Source organism: Lepidochelys olivacea (assembly GCF_965140295.1).
Source record: "Lepidochelys olivacea isolate rLepOli2 genome assembly, chromosome: 9".
Classification (NCBI taxonomy): Eukaryota; Metazoa; Chordata; order Testudines; family Cheloniidae; genus Lepidochelys; species Lepidochelys olivacea.
Window position 1 is genome coordinate 18,208,499 of NC_140419.1, and position 19,082 is coordinate 18,227,580.

The 19,082-nt window shown below is 40.2% G+C and overlaps 1 protein-coding gene across 3 annotated transcripts in view; it reads right to left on the bottom strand.

Moving 5' to 3' along the window:
- Nucleotides 1-625: 625 nt before the first annotated feature.
- Nucleotides 626-19,082, bottom strand: part of SERPINI1 (serpin family I member 1) — an 80,409-nt gene continuing 61,952 nt past the window's right edge. For all 3 annotated transcript variants that reach the window (XM_084639874.1, XM_084639875.1, XM_084639876.1), the window contains 4 exons: nt 13,496-13,593; nt 5,101-5,187; nt 3,614-3,703; nt 626-1,782 (listed from right to left, as the gene is read on the bottom strand). In XM_084639874.1, the coding sequence (XP_084496000.1) occupies nt 1,706-1,782; nt 3,614-3,703; nt 5,101-5,187; nt 13,496-13,593 (352 nt within the window). In that variant the 3' untranslated portion in view covers nt 626-1,705. The remainder of the gene's footprint in view (nt 1,783-3,613; nt 3,704-5,100; nt 5,188-13,495; nt 13,594-19,082) is intronic.

Genomic DNA, 19,082 nt, shown 5'->3' on the forward strand with positions numbered 1-19,082 from the left:
GGAGGTGCGTGCTCAGTTAAGTTTCCTTTCGTTCCTCTCAACGCTTCTTCCCAGCACTCATCAAGCTCTTTGGCCTGAGCACTAGGCTCAAGCTTTGAGCCTGGGAGCATGAGAGAGTGTCCCACGAACAACGAAGTGCCAAGTTTTGGATGTTCTTTCCCTTGTACAGCATGTAAGAAGTGCCTGCGAGGGCTTGGTTTAAACTGAAAACATACCAGGAAATTATGTGAATAATTCCACCTAAAGCTCAGCCAATACCTTTTTCAGAAATTAGGCCTCAGCTTGCTTCCACTGAATTCAAAGGCAAAATTCCTATTGACTGGAAGAAGGAACCACATTGCCTCTTACCCGCAGACTCTATTTTCTGCCATAGACTGGATTCCAGCCCTACCACCTTCTTTCTTTTTCCCTTTCACCTTTGTTAGGAATTACAGTTCATTTTATATTTTACACAATGTGGGAAGTGATAATTATATGTCAGCATCTGGCACTGGCGGGTACTTTCTCTTCCTTCCTGTGAGTGGGTGTGGCATTTATTATCCCACCTCATATTTAGAGTGTGGCATGTATCATTATGTTCCATCTGGCACTTTGTTCTCAGTAAGAAGTTTAGGAAGAAAGAGGATTAGATTTCATTAGACATTTATTTCACAAACTGAACATCATTTTCACACATTTTAGGATTATCTGAAAGAGCCTTTTTTGTAGACATGCTCTTGTTGCTCACTACTGTGAGAGAGCTGTGGAGATAGAATTAGTGAGTAGAGCCAGGCAAACATTGGGGTGGGGGAGGAGCGAGGCGGGAAAATATCCACAAATATATATGTGACGATGTAAATGATTTCAGTTCAGTCATGCTCTGTGCTCACTATTCACAAACATTCATGCAATTTGAGTTTTACTGGCATCAGCATTCACGGAAAGTGAATTTTTAAAGTCACATGCAGGAGTATTCATAAAAACAGCATTTTAGATTCACATGTGGGAGTCTTAACAGAAGAAGGGCTACCACAGTTATCCAACAGATTATATGTCACCATGCACGAACTCCTAGCCCCACTGAAGTCAGTGGGTGTTTTACACCGACATCGAAGAGGTCAGGATTTCACCCCACAAGTCTTATCTGAACCATCACAACGAACCAGCACAGTGAATACTAAATACTTACTTTCAGAACAGTTCACAATCAATCCAGAGAGTTAAAAAGATTTGCATAAGAGCATTCAAATAATGAATGAATTACAAGACATTACAATCTGCTTGCAAATATTTCAAGAGAGACTACATTTTTCAAATAATTAATAAAACCAGATGAATAATTTATCAAGTTTTGCCACTGGTAATATTTAAAAAACTGTAGACATTCTAGTCCAGTCTTACTGATCATGATAGCTTTGAGGTGTGACAAATATAGTACTTACGAATTAAACTTTTGCAGTACAATTCACTAAAATAAGAAACACAGCTGTTGACATGTATACAATTTTATTTTAAGGACTGACACAGCAATCACAATGACAGCAACAGAACCATTATTTTAATACTGAAAGCTTTCCTCCATAAACTTGGCTTGTAATTTAAACCACGTTAAATATGGAAGTATTTCAACAGTGTCTTAAGGTACATTGTAAAACACAGCAAACCTTAAATATATCAATTATAAACTCAGTGTGCTTATTTCCCTCCTTTTTAGTGTGTGGCATTATTAAAGTTCTTCAAAGTCATGGCCACTTGTATTCATTGCTTCTGGGTGCATGACTCTTCCCATGAACAAGATAGTACCTGAACCAATGAGAGAACACACAAATCAGAACCACAAAGAAGGACATACACTTCTAAACCACTCTCCATTGTTTGAAGTTATTTGTGATTTATTCATCATCTGATAAGGATACAGATTTTATAGGGCACAATGTTTATAAATTGTGTGCGCACATGCATGTACGTACATACACACGCACACGTCTGAGTTTAGTATCCATGAGAGGTGATGGATTGATAGCCTTGGAGAATGAGTTCCTCTGTTTGTACTCAGAACAGGTACAGCGCAGACAGAAGCAGTGAAAACTTCTCCACTGCCCTGACAATGCACCTCAACACTCCAGAGGCTTGCTCCAAAGCCCCTGAAATCAATAGAAAGATGCATATTGACTTCATTCGGCTTTAGAGGGACCATCACTGATGTCAATGGGTAGTTCAGTGTCCACATCCATTCAGTCCTTGGCTTCTAGGTGGAGGATCCCAAGAAGGATCAACTGAAATGTGGACACCTGCCCACAGGCAACTTTCATGATAATTTCATGTTTCTGCTACCATTGAATTCCCTGGCAAGGCTCCCAATGACTCCAAAAAGAATGAAACTTTGGTCTTTTACTGGACTTGTTTCTCATTTGAAGGATACAAAGAGGCAAAAAGTTGTATATACAAGTACTACTGTCCTCAGTCATTCAGTCCCCACATATAGCACAGTGCATAAATTGCTCACTACACACTATCAGATTGAGGGTTTTGTAGCCTTCTGTGACGCCCATCAGATTCCCCTTCCCCATCTCTCTGGAAGGGTCTCTAAGGGGACACTCAGTAAATGGACATAAGTTACCGTGTATTAAACCCTGTGTGGATGCCCTCATTCAGAAGTAATGTGATTCACTGTAATTCACTGTAGCTTAAATCCGCTTGGACAGTACATTGGTAGGGCGTCTTGGACACACCTAGCTCACCATATGCAAGGTTTGAGACAAAGGCTTTTAATGTTTGTACAGCACCTAGCACAATGGGCCCCCAACTCTAGGCAGTACTGCAATATGAATGTTTAATAATAAGAAAGCAGATCTTGCACATGCTGGGCCAGACTGATCTCCAATGCACGAAAACCCTTGTGACCTGCAGCGACTGAATTTTGCTCCAGACTAGGCGAGATGTCATAACAGACAGCTCCAGCTCCTGTGTGGCCACATAGTAACATGCTGTTTGTTATCCAGTCACATCCACAACATTACCAAGAATAAATTATAAATATCAAACCAAAACATTGCTTCATCAGAGGCTGTATTGCCAGCAAGTACTGTTCTCATCATTGCCTGCCACAGAATATATACCAATGGAACCTGAGAATTATTCATAACTGCAATATCTGTCCTTTCTGGAAATCACTTAGTATTGGGGCAAATTCTGCTGGACTTACTAAAGTGAAGCTCTTACTGAAGTCAGAGGGTATGTTCAAAGAATGCTGACTGCACAAGGGGATTCAGGACTGTGTCCCCTGATGAAGTCAAACATAGAGCTATTGTTTAGGATTACAATGACAATTTTGCCTCAGCCCTCAGTAAGTTTATTGGTGAATTTTTCCAACGATCCCTTACCAAAAAAGGGCAATAATATTTTTCAGGCTATTCCTGTGTGAGGTTGGGGTTGGGAGGAGTGTTAAAGGAATGTGTGTTATGAGAGTTTAGTTAAAATCCCTCAACACAAAGCATTGCAGAGCAGAAAGTAAAGAAAAAATTACTCTCTGAGACCAGTTTATTGATCCAAAACAGAGCGCCTCTGCCGCATGGGTCTGATGGGGATTCACTGTAAACAATGAGAAAGCAGCTCGGAAACTGCATACACTTACCTGTTCTCCTGTTTCTGACCAGAAAGAAAAATGGATGATCGACTATAACCTGCGGGTACAGCACAGCCATTCGACTAATGGCAATCATTCCTAACGGGGAGAGAACACACACAAGCAGCATGTCAGGTATTGCTTTATCTTCCCCATACTCTCCCTCTATACAGCATGTTAACTTCTTCACACGTGATATTTGTAAAGCCCCTGAATAGGAATTAAAGCCTACATGACTGCACTGTCACCAACAAATAGCATGACACTTCTAATCTAAAAGGAAGCAGGCTTACAAAGTAATTACATGTCTATGTATGCTCGGAGAAGGATTAACAATGGGCAATGGCACAATTTATTTCCAGTGATGATGAAACAGCTTATAATTTACAAAAAGGGAGAACCTCTGGATAATGAAGGCCATTCCCTTTCAAAGGAAAATGCATTACAGTAGAAAATGCATTATTGTGCTAGACAGAGCTCTAAGCCTGACCCTGGTACTCACATTAACTGCTTATTAAATAGACGAGTTAAGAGTGTGGGCTGACCTTGCCATTTTTAATTTAGCTCTTTGTTGTTTACTCTATTTTAAAGAATAAAGTTAAAGGCAAAATAGATGAGGAGACTGGCAGACTTTGGCCATTTGGTATTTTCTTATATTTGGAAATCTTCTAAGGTTTTCACTAAGGCTTTATTATTTACAAGTGTTTTATTAACTTTTTCACTTTGACTGCATTGGCAGTTAAAAAAACACCTATGCATGCCAATAATCTCTGCCCACATGAATGTGAAATGCCAAGCTCAAAAGAATCACTGGGATTGACTATAAAGGATGCTGCTTTTCTCTTGCTCGAAGAATAGTACAAGTACTTATGGAGAGAAATCACATAATAATGCAAGCAAGTTGGCAAATGAAGTAACTCATTTGCAAGAGGGAGAGTCAAGATTTGCCTGTGACAACCAACCACCTTCACCATCTGGCCCCTGAAGCATCACTGCTGGCAAGCTAGCCTTTTCCAGCTATTGCATCCCAGCTCACACCCCTGTTTAAGTGCTTATTAAAACACAACAATGTCTCTGAGGTACTTCTAACCATTTTGGAGACAACACACAGACCTTCTCAATTAGCAAATCACACAAGATGGGGAAAATAAAATAACCACAACCATTCCAAATTGCCAAGATTCAAGTTTCAGAAAGAAAATCTATCTTCAAAAATGCAGCACGTACCCTCCCACCTCTCATTAGAAAGGAAATGGGAGAAAGGAGCAATATTTTCCACTGAGCACTTGAGACACTTTATGACACACTCATATCAAGAAAATGTTGGCATTTTCAATTTCCAGCATCCTCTCCGGGAAGGAGGGACACTTGCCAGACTACATCCTCATGCTGTATTGCGCTCAGCTTTTCGGCTCCGCACCAAGACATTTTTAAAATACTAATTAATATAGGACAGCCAGACCCATAATTGAGTTCCTGTTTTCAGAGTCAGATACCTGAGGCAGCAGCAGCTTCGGCACCTTCCTCATTAACTTCTAGAAACGACTTGTGAATTGCTTTAGCAAGGTAAAGCTCTTCGCTATCTGGGGGGAGGGGAAGGAAAAAAAAAGGAGACATTTTAAAGTGGGTTAGTAAAAAGTGAAGCTTTTTTAATAATAAAGCTTTTTTTTTAAAAACACCTCCAAGACCTGAAGGCAAAGAACAAATTCAACTGCAATGACTTCCTCCCTCATCTTGGTTTTAAACAGCCTTTTCCTTGTTTATATTTTTATTTAACTATTATTTGTATCACAGTAGCACCTAGAAACACCAACTGAGACAGAGCCCTCATTGCTAGGTTTCATATAAGCACAGAATAAAAGACAGTCCATACCCTGAAGAGCTTAAACTCTAAATAGACAAGGCAGACCAAAAGTTGGAGAGGAAAGGAAAGGATGTAACATTACAAGCAGAGAGTAGTTATTTGTTTCTCCATTTTGAACCAATGCTGAAAGATGCTATATAACTTCTGGGAAGGAGCTTGCATAATCAGGCCCAAATTTTTCATGCATATTTTCTTTCCATCCTGACTTTAAAAATTAAATGTCAGATGGTATTGCAATAGAATCACCACCAGTGATCACCAAGGATTCATCTTCATACCTAGTGAGACCAATGGAAATGATGTAATTGACTCTGAGTTCACTGAGAGAGGGACTGAGCCTTTGCTTTCTCCCTCTTGTGTGCTCACACTCCCATCCCAGCAATTCAGTATGAATCTGACCCAGCTCCTACTGAAGTCATTGCTATTGACTTCAATGGCAGTAGGATCAGACCATAGAAGGGCCTGGCAATAGGCCTTTACACTCCTAGTTAGTACAATCTTTAACTATTTTCCACCCCACCTCAGCAACACAATATATTACAGAAAAAATAAATACACACTGGATTAGATCTACACTGTATATATACTCTCACAAAAAGAAAAGGAGTACTTGTGGCACCTTAGAGACTAACAAATTTATCTGAGCATAAGCTTTCGTGAGCTACAGCTCACTTCATTGGATGCATTCAGTGGAAAATACCGTGGGGAGATTTATACACATAGAGAACATGAAACCATGGGTGTTACCATACACACTGTAATGAGAATGATCACTTAAGGTGAGCTATTACCAGCAGGAGAACAGGGGAAAAAAAACCTTTTGTAGTGATAATCAAGGTGGGCCATTTCCAGAAGTTGACAACAACGTCTGAGGAACCGGGGGGGGGGGGAAGGGGGGAGGGAATAAACATGGTGAAATATCTCATATCCACATAGACACAAGAGAAAAAAATTGAGAGGTGGGAAATTAATAGAATATTCATAACAGGAAAATAAATCAACGTACAAAATTTAAACTAAGAAGTCAATCGATTCAAAAACCTTCTCTATTTCTGAAGCCTTCCATGACGTAACCCTTAGAACACCAATACCTATCAATCAAATAAGTCATTAACTGAACACACTGAATCACCACCCATAAGAAAAAGACTGTGAGAATATTCTTGTAGTTGATCTTCATTTACGTCAACTCTCTCTCATAACAAAAGATAATGGTTCCAATGCTAATGTAAACAACTGAGAGGAAAGACAGCCCTGCCTATCACATGACTCCAATATGTCTCATTAACTCAAGATGAGCTAGGTTGGCTCTGAACTGAACTAGATCTCACAGTTCAACTGCTCAGCATCTCTTCAACAAAATCCCCAACTGATTTCCTATGGGATCATATGTGGTAAAACCTACAGGAGACTGCTAAGAACGGTACAAGCTTTAGGCTTCAGTTCTAAGCTTTCAGAAATGCTGCTAATCAAATCCAGACTCCAGCGAGAAACTGTTGAATTGGAATTCATTTGCAAATTGGATACAATTAACTTAGGCTTGAATAGACACTGGGAGTGGCTAAGTCATTATGCAAGGTAACCTATTTCCCCTTGTTTTTTCCTACCCAAGACGTTCGAGTTAAACCCTGGATTTGTGCTGGAAATGGCCCACCTTGATTATCATACACATTGTAAGGAGAGTGATCACTGTAGATAAGCTATTACCAGCAGGAGAGTGGGGTGGGAGGAGGTATTTTTTCATGCTTTGTGTGTATATAAAAAGATCTTCTACACTTTCCACAGTATGCATCCGATGAAGTGAGCTGTAGCTCACGAAAGCTTATGCTCAAATAAATTGGTTAGTCTCTAAGGTGCCACAAGTACTCCTTTTCTTTTTGTGAATACAGCTGTTACTCTGAAACCTGTCAGAAATGCTGCTGTTGTCTTGAAAGCAGGGAGAAAGAGCCTCCACTGTATTATTTGTAGCACATCTGTCACAAAGCATCTGTTTATCTTATGGATTAAGCAGAACTCTCACTCATTTAGGTATTGACATAACAGCTATTAATAGAAAGATCTCAAAAATATAATATGTGAAGTGTTCACATGTGATTATTACTTTTTGCACTTTACCAAAAAGTTTGTCTAAATGGTTTATTTGCATCACTAATCCAGAGGCAGTCTTCCTGTAAAGCGACCACTCATAGGAAAGTATTCAGACTTAAACAAAATGAATTTTCTGAGGAATGAACTGCAGCATTTTGGCATGTCATGGGGAGGGGGTGTGCTCCCCCACTCTGAATTTCTCTTTGCAAGCAGTCTCCACACACCCTTACATAAAGTTCACTACATTGCATTTTATTTACAGCATATCATGCAGTTTCATGTCCTATCACCATATGGCTTTTCCGAAGCTTGAGCATATCCCTTAGATGGCGGTGTGAGGGGGGCAGGGAGAGAAAAGTCTCATCTCTCAGATTCTTAACCTTTCCATCCAGCTCTTTTCCCCCTTACTTTCCTGTTGCCCATTTAATGGTCCATAGCAGACTAACTGAATCACATTATTGACTGGTTAATCATCCAGAACTAATCAATTATCTCCCTATTCAGCAGATGGGGAAACCCTTAGGAAGTTCAGAGTGCTGAGCCAGCTCTAGGCTACACCCACTCTGTCATGTGGAACAAGTAAATTCTCAGCAGTAAGTGCTATATGCAAAAACAGTCAGTCAATTATAATGGAAATATTCTGATGAACACTTCTAATAATCTACATAGTTAGAAGTCTCTCTTTTACATATCACTCCTATTATAGTCCCCCTTCTATCTATTGGCTGGCCTAGCCTGTAATTTTCCATTCCATCTAGTGTAATTTCAGTTACTCTAGTTGAGAATCTTTCCACAATTTGATTAAATATTTGAGCTGACCAATGTATTTACCAAAAGAAATCCTTTGGAGTAAGAAAAATGCCTAAGGAATGCTTATGCTCGATGGCTGTATGCAGTGTTGTAGCTATGTTGGTCCCAGGACATTACAGAGACAAGGTGCGTGAGGCACTACCATTTATTGGACCAATTTCTGTTGGTGAGAGACAAACTTTTGAACTTACAAAAAGCTCTCTCAAAAGTTTGTCTCTATTACTTTATTAAATTAAGAAATAGGCAAACTATGAATGTCCTTAGACATCTCCTCGGACATTCAGTGGGAAAAATTAGAGTGCAGCAACGTTAATCATTGCTGTACTTAATGCTTTACATACCAATATAAACAACTTAATCTTTAAATAGGTGAGGTAATATCTTTTATTGGACCAACTTCTGTAATAAAAGAAACAAGGTTATGTCTACACTTAAAACGCTACACTGGCAGAGTTGCATCACTGTAACTTAGCTGCTGTAGCGCTTCAGTGTAGACACCACTTGTGCTGACAGGAGGGGTTCCCCATCGGCATAAGTGATGCAGCTCTCCGAGAGGCAATAGCTAGGCCAATGGAAGAATTCTTGGGTCAACCAAGTACTGTCTACACTAAGGCAGTTAGGTCGGCTTAGTTACATCTCAGAGGTGCTGATTTTTTACACCCCGAGACGTAGCTATGCCAAAATAAGTTCCCAGTGCAGACCAACCCTGGCTTTCGAGCTACACAGAGCTCTTAAGGTCTGGGAAAGAGTCTCACACCTGGTGTGCACAAGAAAATTAGGTTGTTTTAACTACGTTGGTGAGGGTTGTGAAAAGTCCCACTATGAGCAGCATAGTTAAGCCAACCAGTCCTAAGAACATAAAAATGACCATACTGGGTCAGGCCAACAGTCCATCTAGCCCAATATCCTGTCTTCCGACAGTGGCCAATGCCAGGTTCTTCAGAGGGAATGAACAGAGCAGGCAATCAAGTGAGTCGTCCATTCCCAGCTTTTGGCAAACGGAGGCTAGGGACCCTCAGAAGTGGTGTTGCATCCCATTGTTGGTGCTAGGTGGATGGAAGAATTCTTCTGTCAACTTAGCTATTGCCTCTCCAGGAGAGCCCCTCCCCTTGCTGTAGCTAGTGTCTAAAACATAGCATTTTAAGCATGGGCAAGCCCTCAGAGCCTCAGAATTAAATCCACGGTGGAATAGATTGTTTATCATAAGTAGTTAACACATATGCTAAGAGACCAGTGAAGGTGAAGTTGCCCATTAACACTTCTCTAGTCACAGGACACAAAAGGGGGGTTATTGTGGGTTACAGATTGTTGTAATAGGCCATAAATATAGTGCCTCTGTGCCTTTAAATAGCAAAGTTAAATTGTCCAAGCAAGATATATGTGTGGTCTTAAACTCTTTCTTGCTTTTGTAAGACAATTGTACAAAATATAAATCTTTGAACAAATAACTAATCTCATGGATTAAACACAAACAAATTCAATCCATCTGTTGCACTCCTGTGTGCAGAGCTGCTCACTGATGTTTATGCCTCTGTGTTGTATATGGAGTGAAATAAGGGGACATGCTCCATTGCACTATTGGATACTACATCATAGACATACTGGGAGGGAGGGCCAGTCCTACCACCACCCAACACCTTAAGTGAACTTCCAAAATTATCTTTGATACATTCATTTTAAGATTTTTCTTGTGTTAGAGCTACAGATTACTGTGAGATCAGCATTTCCACTACAGGTCGTCAAAACAATGGAAGACATTCTTCACGAAAAATGTGGAAAATTCATTCCGCAGGTTTTTAAAAAGGCATAATTTTTTGTATATTCATTTTTATATTTCTTGCCCCCTCCCTTTTCCATTTTATGTAATGGAGACAGACAGACAGACAGGGTGGGCCAGAGGGCTGGAGGAAGAGAAAGAGAAAGCTGGTGAAGGAAAAGTGAACCAATTTTTATTTATTTATTTTTTTAAAAATATCTAACTTTGCAAAAAGGGAACATTTGGAAAACAAAACCTTAACATTTCTGGTGAAAGTTTCAGATTAAAACTTTTTGCTGTTGTTTGAAAACCTTCACTTGGCTCTGATTCGCTGTAGTAGGTGATAGAGAACGGAGACTTCCCATGACTCAGGTATCCATCTGGGTGATTAAGCAGCAACCCAGAAGGGCTGCAGAAGTGGTTCTCAAACTTTTGTACTGGTGACTCCCTTTCACACAGCAAGCCTTTGAGTGCAACCCCCTTTATAAATTAATTTTTTAAAATATATATTTAACACTATTGTAAATGCTGGAGGTGAAGTGGGGTTTTGGGGTGGAGGCTGACAGCTTGCAACCCCCATGTAATAATCTTGCAATCCCCAGTTTGAGAACCCCTGGGCTACAGCTTCCTGGGTGGAAGGACAGTGGGATCCCCTGAGGATAACCAAGGTATATAAAAAACAAAACCTCCCCACAACTGCAGAGCTAATGTAGAATAAGGATTGCAAGCAGAAGGCCACAGCAGGAACAATTCAACCAGTACTTCTGTGGGCACTGGGTGGCTCTGGAGTTTGGGTGCTGGATATGGCTTAACAGCTCAAATCCAGCCCAGCATAGAGGTGACAAAGTAATTATGGCTGTTTTCTTGCCACAGTCCAATTCCTAATGTCCACACCACACTGAAGTTTGGTATAGATTGTGTATCAGTTTGTTAAGACTAGTGAAGTGTTCTGGGACAAGGGAGACAAAGCTATATAAATGTAAATTACAACAAGGAGCTCACTGGATCATTAATGTTGATTTTCAATAAGTCTTGGAGCACTGGGGAAGTTCAAGAAAACTGGAAGAAAGCTAATGTTGTGACAATTTTTTTAAAAGGGTAAACGAGATGACCTGGGTAATTATAGGCCTGTCAGCTTGACATCGATCCTGGGGAAAATAATGGAGCAGCTGCTATAGGACTTAAATAAGGAACTAAAGGAAGGTAATGTAATTAGTGCAAATCAACATGGATTTCTGGAAAACAAATTCTGTCTAACTTGATATCTTTTTCTGATGAGATTACAAATTTGGTTGATAAAGATAATAGCATTGATGTAATAGACTTAAGACTTCTGAAAGGTGTTTGATTTGGTACTGCATGACATTTTGATTAAAAACTAGAATGATATAAAACTAACATGGCACACATTAAATGGTTTAAAAACTGGCTAAATGATAGGTTTCAAAATATAACTGTAAATGGAGAATCATCATCAAGAGGGTCTATTTCCAGTGAGGTCCCACAGGGGTTGGTTCTTGGCCCTATGCTTTTTTTTTTTTTTTTTTTTTTTAAATCAATGACCTGGAAGAAACCAAAGTTTCAGTGATTTGTATGCAGATGGCACAAAAAGCGTGGGAATGGTAAATAAAGAAGAAAAGTTGCTGATTCGGAGAGATCTGGATTGCTTAATAAAACTGGGCACAATTGAACAATATGCATTTTAATAAGGCTACACATAAATGTATATACATCTAGGAACAAAGAACATATATCCTGAGTGTCTCACTATAAGGCATGTTTTCTAATCCTTTGTTCATTCTCGGGGCTCTTCTCTGAACCCTCTCCAACTTTTCTACATCCTTCTTGAATTGCGGGCACCAGAATTGGACACAGTATTCTAGCAGCAGTCCTAACAGTGCTAAATACAGAGGTACAATAACCTCTGTACTCCTACTCGGAAATCCCCTGATTATGCATCCAAGGATTGCATTAGCCCTTTTGGCCAGAGCACCACACAGGGAGCTCATGTTCAGCAGATTATTCACCTTGATCCCCAAATCTTTTTCAGAGTTCCCAGGATATAGCCCCCACCCTCCCATCCTGCAGCTATGGCCTTAGTCAATTAAGCTTAACAAAGAGAAGGGGTGACTTGATTAGTCTTTAAGCACCTACACGGAATAAATATTTAATAATGAGTGTTCCAATCTAGCAGAGAATGGTATGACAGTAACGAATGGCTGAAGTTGAAGCTAGACAAATTTAGACTGGAAAAGTAGGCATAAATTTTTAATGGTGAGAGTAACTGGTAAATTGTTCCAATGGTTTCTCCATCAATGCAATTTTTAAATAGAGATTGGACATTGTACCAAGAGATATGCTCTAGAAGTTATTTTTGGGGAAGTTTTATGGCCTGTGTTACACAGGAGGTCAGACTAGATGATCATAAGGGTCCCTTCTGGCCTTAGACTCCATTAAACCATCATAGTCAGCTAATTGGCAATAGCCGATAACTAGAAAGTAGGGACCAAATAAGCCTGGAGATTGAATCAGTCTCTCATCCGTCAGGTCAGGACTGAGTATGGGGGAGCTTGTGCTACAGAACTGCCTGCTACTGTTGCGTGTAAGGGAGTAATTTCCTCAGAGAAGGACGGCACTCTGTCACTTCCTGCAGTTGTCTGCTCAACACCTTTCCTGGACTTCACATTCATTTAAAAAAACCAACCCAGCTCTTTTTGCTGAGTCTATTTGAAATGAATTTTTAAATTTAAAGGATCTTGGTAGGTATGAAAGTGAAATGCTGACAACTGGCTTGAACAGACATGCAGCGGATGTAGTTATTTGTGCTCATGTGCCTTAATCTTAAAAACTTTTCCTTTCCAATGCTTTTTCTACACAGAAGATGATTAACCTTACGATAGCTTTATGCTGTGGACAGATGGCCCCTGGGGTAAGAGATGACAAGTCACTTGCTGTTTGAATTCAGGCTACGAGATAAACAAATCCACTGAACCACTAAGGCCATGTGTATAAGAGGCCTCAATATTGTTCATCATGCCAGTGGCATCCACCTTTTGCATAATGTTCCTTTTTCTCTTTACTCATGCAACAAAAGCATTGCCATTTATAACACCAGGAGTAGAGGGTTCTTAAGCAAAGGTAAAACCCACAGATTGGTAAAGCTTGTAAAATAATCTCTCTCAAACCTGTTCTTGGAAAGTTCACAATCCAGTGATAAATGCACACTGTCAGATATTAAAAGAATGCTGCAGGGTCACAAAAACCTACTATATTATTGGCAAAAACCAATTTTGCAATCCTTTTTTGTTCTCTCTCTCAACAACGTCGAGACTTTATGCTCTATTGTGAAAGACTGGAAACAAGAGCGTCTTACCAGACATTGCAGTGAGATCAGCATTTCTGCTGAATACTTCTGTGATTCCAAGACCCTTCAAAACATCTTTCAGATCAACTTCCTGTTCTGCTGTGAACCTGGGGAGCATAACAGAGAATTGCAAAATCCAAGGATGTATGAGTAGTATTTATTTTTATTAGCATGTTTGTAAATTGTAGTTAATTGAGGTTGAAACATCAAGTTAAATAAAAAAGAAGCAAATTTAGTACTCAGATACGATAGTATGGTGCTGCATGCTATAGAAATGCTTATAAATACATTATAAATACATATATTTATTGATAACGGACATTCATGGCTAGAATATTCTATAACTATTTGTACTGCACCAGCCCCCGAAATATGCTAACATTACATACATGAGGCATACACAAAATCCCTGCCTATAAAAACTTAGTAATGTAGTTAGATTAAATAGATAGGAGAAAAAGAAAGCTAGCAAATATCAAACTGAATGTGATTAAGTTTAATCTAGATAATGGAACAATGAGTGATACAAAAAGAATGCAGAAACTTTATAGGTAGATGTTAGCAAAAAGAAAGATTAGGAAAATAAAGATGCTCATCTTTTATTTTAAGAAAAATAAATAAAAAACACAGAATACCAAGAAGGCTACAAGAAAAGGAGTACTTGTGGCACCTTAGAGACTAACCAATTTATTTGAGCATAAGCTTTCGTGAGCTACAGCTCACTTCAGTAATTCATTCTGGTCCTGCTTCCAATGAAGTCAATGGCAAAACTCTCATTAGTTTCAATGTTGCAGCATTGGGTCCTAGACTAGGAAGTCCTGTAGTAAAGGAGTTTATCAAAGTAATAATGACAAAGGGCTACCTTTAGCTAGATTAGAAATGTCACAGAGGTCTATTGATAGATGAGAAGGCGTAATAGGAAATTTTCGTGTAATAAAGGCTCTTTGTAAAATGACCAGAACATTAATTATAAAGCATTTCAATTATGCGGCCATCAACTATAGGGTCACAAAGAGAAAGCACAGAGCATAGAAGGGTTTCATTACACAATTTCTTCAGCAAGCCATATGGCTAGAGACTATTTTGCATTCAGACTGCAGTTCTTAGTAAAATCTCTCTCGTATACTCTTGACCCAGTAGAAAAACTATTGTACCACTGTGCCATTTCTTGTAATAAAAATAATTAAACAGTCTTATTTCATATTAACAAACCACGTATAATGCAACATGTGTCAACCATCCAGCAGCAATGATCCTATTGATGTGATCATTGTGAGAAATGAGAGGTGCTGCACAGAATCCTGACCCAGCATAAAGCAGTTGATGAAGTGTGGAGATGATCTCACTGAATGTCAGGGCATGTGCAAAAACTGGAAGCTTAACGCCCCCCTTCCTCCCCCAAAATAAAAAAATCTAGAGATAATGAAGAATGAAATGAAAAAGGTCAGCTGGATTTTCCCATTGTCAAGAAAAATCTAACAGAAGAAGAAAATGGAAAACATGATTCATATTTATGCAACAAAAATGTAAAGGTAAAAAGTGACAAAACAAGCCAAAGAGAATCAACAAAAATTCAGCTAAACAGATGTTAATGTTCTTTACTAAGGAAGAATTTGTCTAAATGAAAAGATGATTTATGAGGGATAGTACAGGAGCAGCTACACCTTATTGGTGACAGCAAAAGAATTAAAGCACCAGGCCCAAACAACCTACAGGAGGATCATGGTGCTTGGGAGGAAAACAGGAGACACAGTCTTCCGTAAGAGTTCATTGCTTTGGCAGGATACCAGAGGACCAGCAAGTGACTAATACAATGTCATTAGTTGGGAAAGTCCCCTCTGGTGATCTAGCAAATTTCACTGCTGTCAGCTTGACATCTTTTGTCAGAGCACTGCACACTCTTCATGAACAACATGTAAAGGCATAGTGTACAGATGAACCAAGGCAGCCAACATGATTTCAGGAAGGGGAAAGTGTCCTTAACTAGCTCTGTTCTTTGAAAGGATGCAGCACTCACTTTGCCCACAGCGATGAACTGGGAGTTCACGTAGAGTGGAATAAAGCCCCAAGCAATTAGCCAATGCAAGGCCCTTTGAACAACTTTAGCCCTGCATTAAGGGCCAAATCCTCAAGTCTTTATTCATTCAAAGCCCCTCCCGACTTCAAGGCTCTCAAACGGTGGGCCAGATTCCGCTCTCAATTATGCCAGTGTAAATCTAGAGAGTTACTCCACTGACTTCAGTGCGAACTCTTAGAAAGAGCTGAAAGTGCTTGGCCCTCGATGCAGGGTTTAACTGGGGTTTAAATGGTGCAGATGGACTTGTATGGGCACCTTATATAGAGGTGAACGTTCCGAGGAATATTTATTGCCATGTTACAATTGAGATAAATTTCAAAATTAAGAGCCCAAGCATGCCCCCTAATCCACCCGCACAGGGGATGACATTATTTGGTATTAGGTTAGTTGGTTATATATGCATTATGTAAAGCAATTGGCTATTTTTTAAAAAAAGAGTAAGCATTACAATAAAGGTGCCAACTAATATCTCATACTGCCAGTGTCAAATCAGCTAGATAGGCTCCCACCAGCAATAGACTCTGACAGAGAATAAACATAACTATACACATCTGATGAAACTCAGTACTGTTGGTGAATCATTAAAGTGAGGTAGAATGGTAGTGAGGGTAATGGGTTTGAAAAACAACCTAGAGGTTGCAAAACAAAAAAAAAACACACAACCCCTGCCCCCCGCCCCCCCCAAAAAAAAGCAAAGAAACCTCAACTACTGCAAATGGAAACTTCCAACTGCAGAAAGATTACAAGGAGATATAAATGGGATTTAAGTGGATTTAAGTCTCTTGACTACTAGACCGCAAATAACACGCTTAGCAGATAAATGACAAATAATAAACTACAAAAAAAAAGAGAACACAAACGGATACATGAAAGGATACTTTTGCATACTAAGCTCGGAAGAGATTTGGGAGTTATTTTTGAAAAATCCCTAAACATCAAAACTGAATATGCTGCAGAAGGGGGGATGGGGCTGGGAGGATGGGAAGGAGGGGGAAAAATTCAAAAAGTTTATCTATCATATTACTAAAGAACTATATAAAATATGGTATTGACAGTATATATAATGTAGGCCCTATTCTCATTCAGACCTCTGACAGGGCAAAATGTTGGGTGGGTGAAGTTCACCAGAAGGCCTGCAAAGGGATCTCATCAGATGATCAGATTTGATCATCAGAAAATTGTACACTCCTAGATACGGACTGAGAAACATTACAAGTGTTTCTTGAACTTTTGAAAAGCAAGTTGGCCCTTTAAGAAAAGTGACACTAATCACACCCCATTCACTTTGCCATGTGTTGTTGAAAACCTGACTCAGCTGACTCAGTCTAGATTCTGTAGATCTTTTTAATAGGATGCCTTCTTTCCTTTTTTACATGCTCTGTTAAACGGTGAATTTACAATTAAAATATCACAATTGGCATATGAATGAACTCCCTTTGAAAGTAATGGGTCTGTTCACGCTTCAGGCTCTTGGAAAACTCAGGGAGACATCACGGTATCAGAGTAACAGCCGTGTTAGTCTGTATTCGCAAAAAGAAAAGGAGTACTTGTGGCACCTTAGAGACTAACCAATTTATCACGAAAGCTCATGCTCAAATAAATTGGTTAGTGTCTAAGGTGCCACAAGTACTCCTTTTCTTATCACGGTATCAGTTACACTCAGTTCACATTTTCAAGGATTTCTTTGCAGCTGTAACAGCTAGAGATTTAAATCAATTATGATGATTACTGCATTATTATTTATTAATTAATTTTTAATTAACAACAAGGGTGATGTCGTGGTGGGAGTCTACTATAGACCACTGGACCAGGGGGATGAAGTGGACGAAGCTTTCTTCCAGCAACTCGCAGAAGTTACTAGATTGCACGCCCTGCTTTTCATGGGAGACTTCAATCACCCTAATATCTGCTGGGAGTGCAATACAGTGGTGCACAGACAATCCAGGAAGTTTTTGGAAAATGTAGGGGACAATTTCCTGGTGCAAGTGCTGGAGGAACCAACTAGGGGCAGAGCTGTTCTTGACCTGCTGCTCACAAACCGGGAAGAATTAGTAGGGGAAGCAAAAGTGGATGGGAACCTGGGAGGCAGTGACCATGAGATGGTCAAGTTCAGGATCCTGACACAAGGAGGAAAGGAAAGCAGCAGAATACGGACCCTGGACTTCAAAAAAGCAGACTTTGACTCCATCCCCTGGGAGAATAACATGAGGGGGAAAGGAGTCCAGGAGAGCTGGCTGTATTTTAAAGAATCCTTATTGAGGTTACAGGGACAAAGCATCCCGATGTGTAGAAAGAATAGTAAAATATGGCAGGCGACCAGCTTGGCTTAACAGTGAAATCCTTGCTGATCTTAAATACAAAAAAGAAGCTTACAAGAAGTGGAAGATTGGACAAATGACCAGGGATGAGTATAAAAATATTGCTCGGGCATGCAGGAGTGAAATCAGGAGAGCCAAATCACACCTGGAGTTGCAGCTAGCAAGAGCTGTTAAGAGTAACAAGAAGGGTTTCTTCAGGTATGTTAGCAACAAGAAGAAAGTCAAGGAAAGTGTGGGCCCCTTACTGAATGAGGGAGGCAACCTAGTGACCGAGGATGTGGAAAAAGCGAATGTACTCAATGCTTTTTTTGCCTCTGTCTTCATGAACAAGGTCAGCTCCTAGACTACTGCACTGGGCAGCACAGCATGGGGAGGAGGTGACCAGCCCTCTGTGGAGAAAGAAGTGGTTCGGGATTATTTAGAAAAGCTGGACGTGCACAAGTCCATAGGGCTGGATGCGTTGCATCTGAGATTGCTAAAGGAGTTGGCGGCTGTGATTGCAGAGCCATTGGCCATTATCTTTGAAAACTCATGGCGATCGGGGGAAGTCCTGGACAACTGGAAAAAGGCTAATGTAGTGCCCATCTTTAAAAGAGGGAAGGAGGGGGATCCTGGGAACTACAGGCCAGTCAGCCTCACCTCAGTCCCTGGAAAAATCATGGAGCAGGTCCTCAAGGAATCAATTCTGAAGCACTTAGAGGAGAGGAAAGTGATCCGGAACAGTCAGCATGGATTCACCAAGGGCAAGTCACGCCTGACTAATCTAATTGCCTTCTATAACAAGATAACTGGTTCTGTGGATGAAGGGAAAGCAGTGGACGTGTTGTTTCTTGACTTTAGCAAAGCTTTTGACATGGTCTCCCACAGTATTCTTGCCAGCAAGTTAAAGAAGTATGGGCTGGATGAATGGACTATAAGGTGGATAGAAAGCTGGCTAGATTGTCGGGCTTAACAGGTAGTGATCAATGGCTCCATGTCTAGTTGGCAGCCGGTATCAAGTGGAGTGCCCCAAGGGTCGGTCCTGGGGCCGGTTTTGTTCAATATCTTCATAAATGATCTGGAGGATGGTGTGGATTGCACCCTCAGCAAGTTTGCCGAGGACACTAACCTGGGAGGAGAGGTAGATATGCTGGAGGGTAGGGATAGGATACAGAGGGACCTGGACAAATTGGAGGATTGGGCCAAAAGAAATCTGATGAGG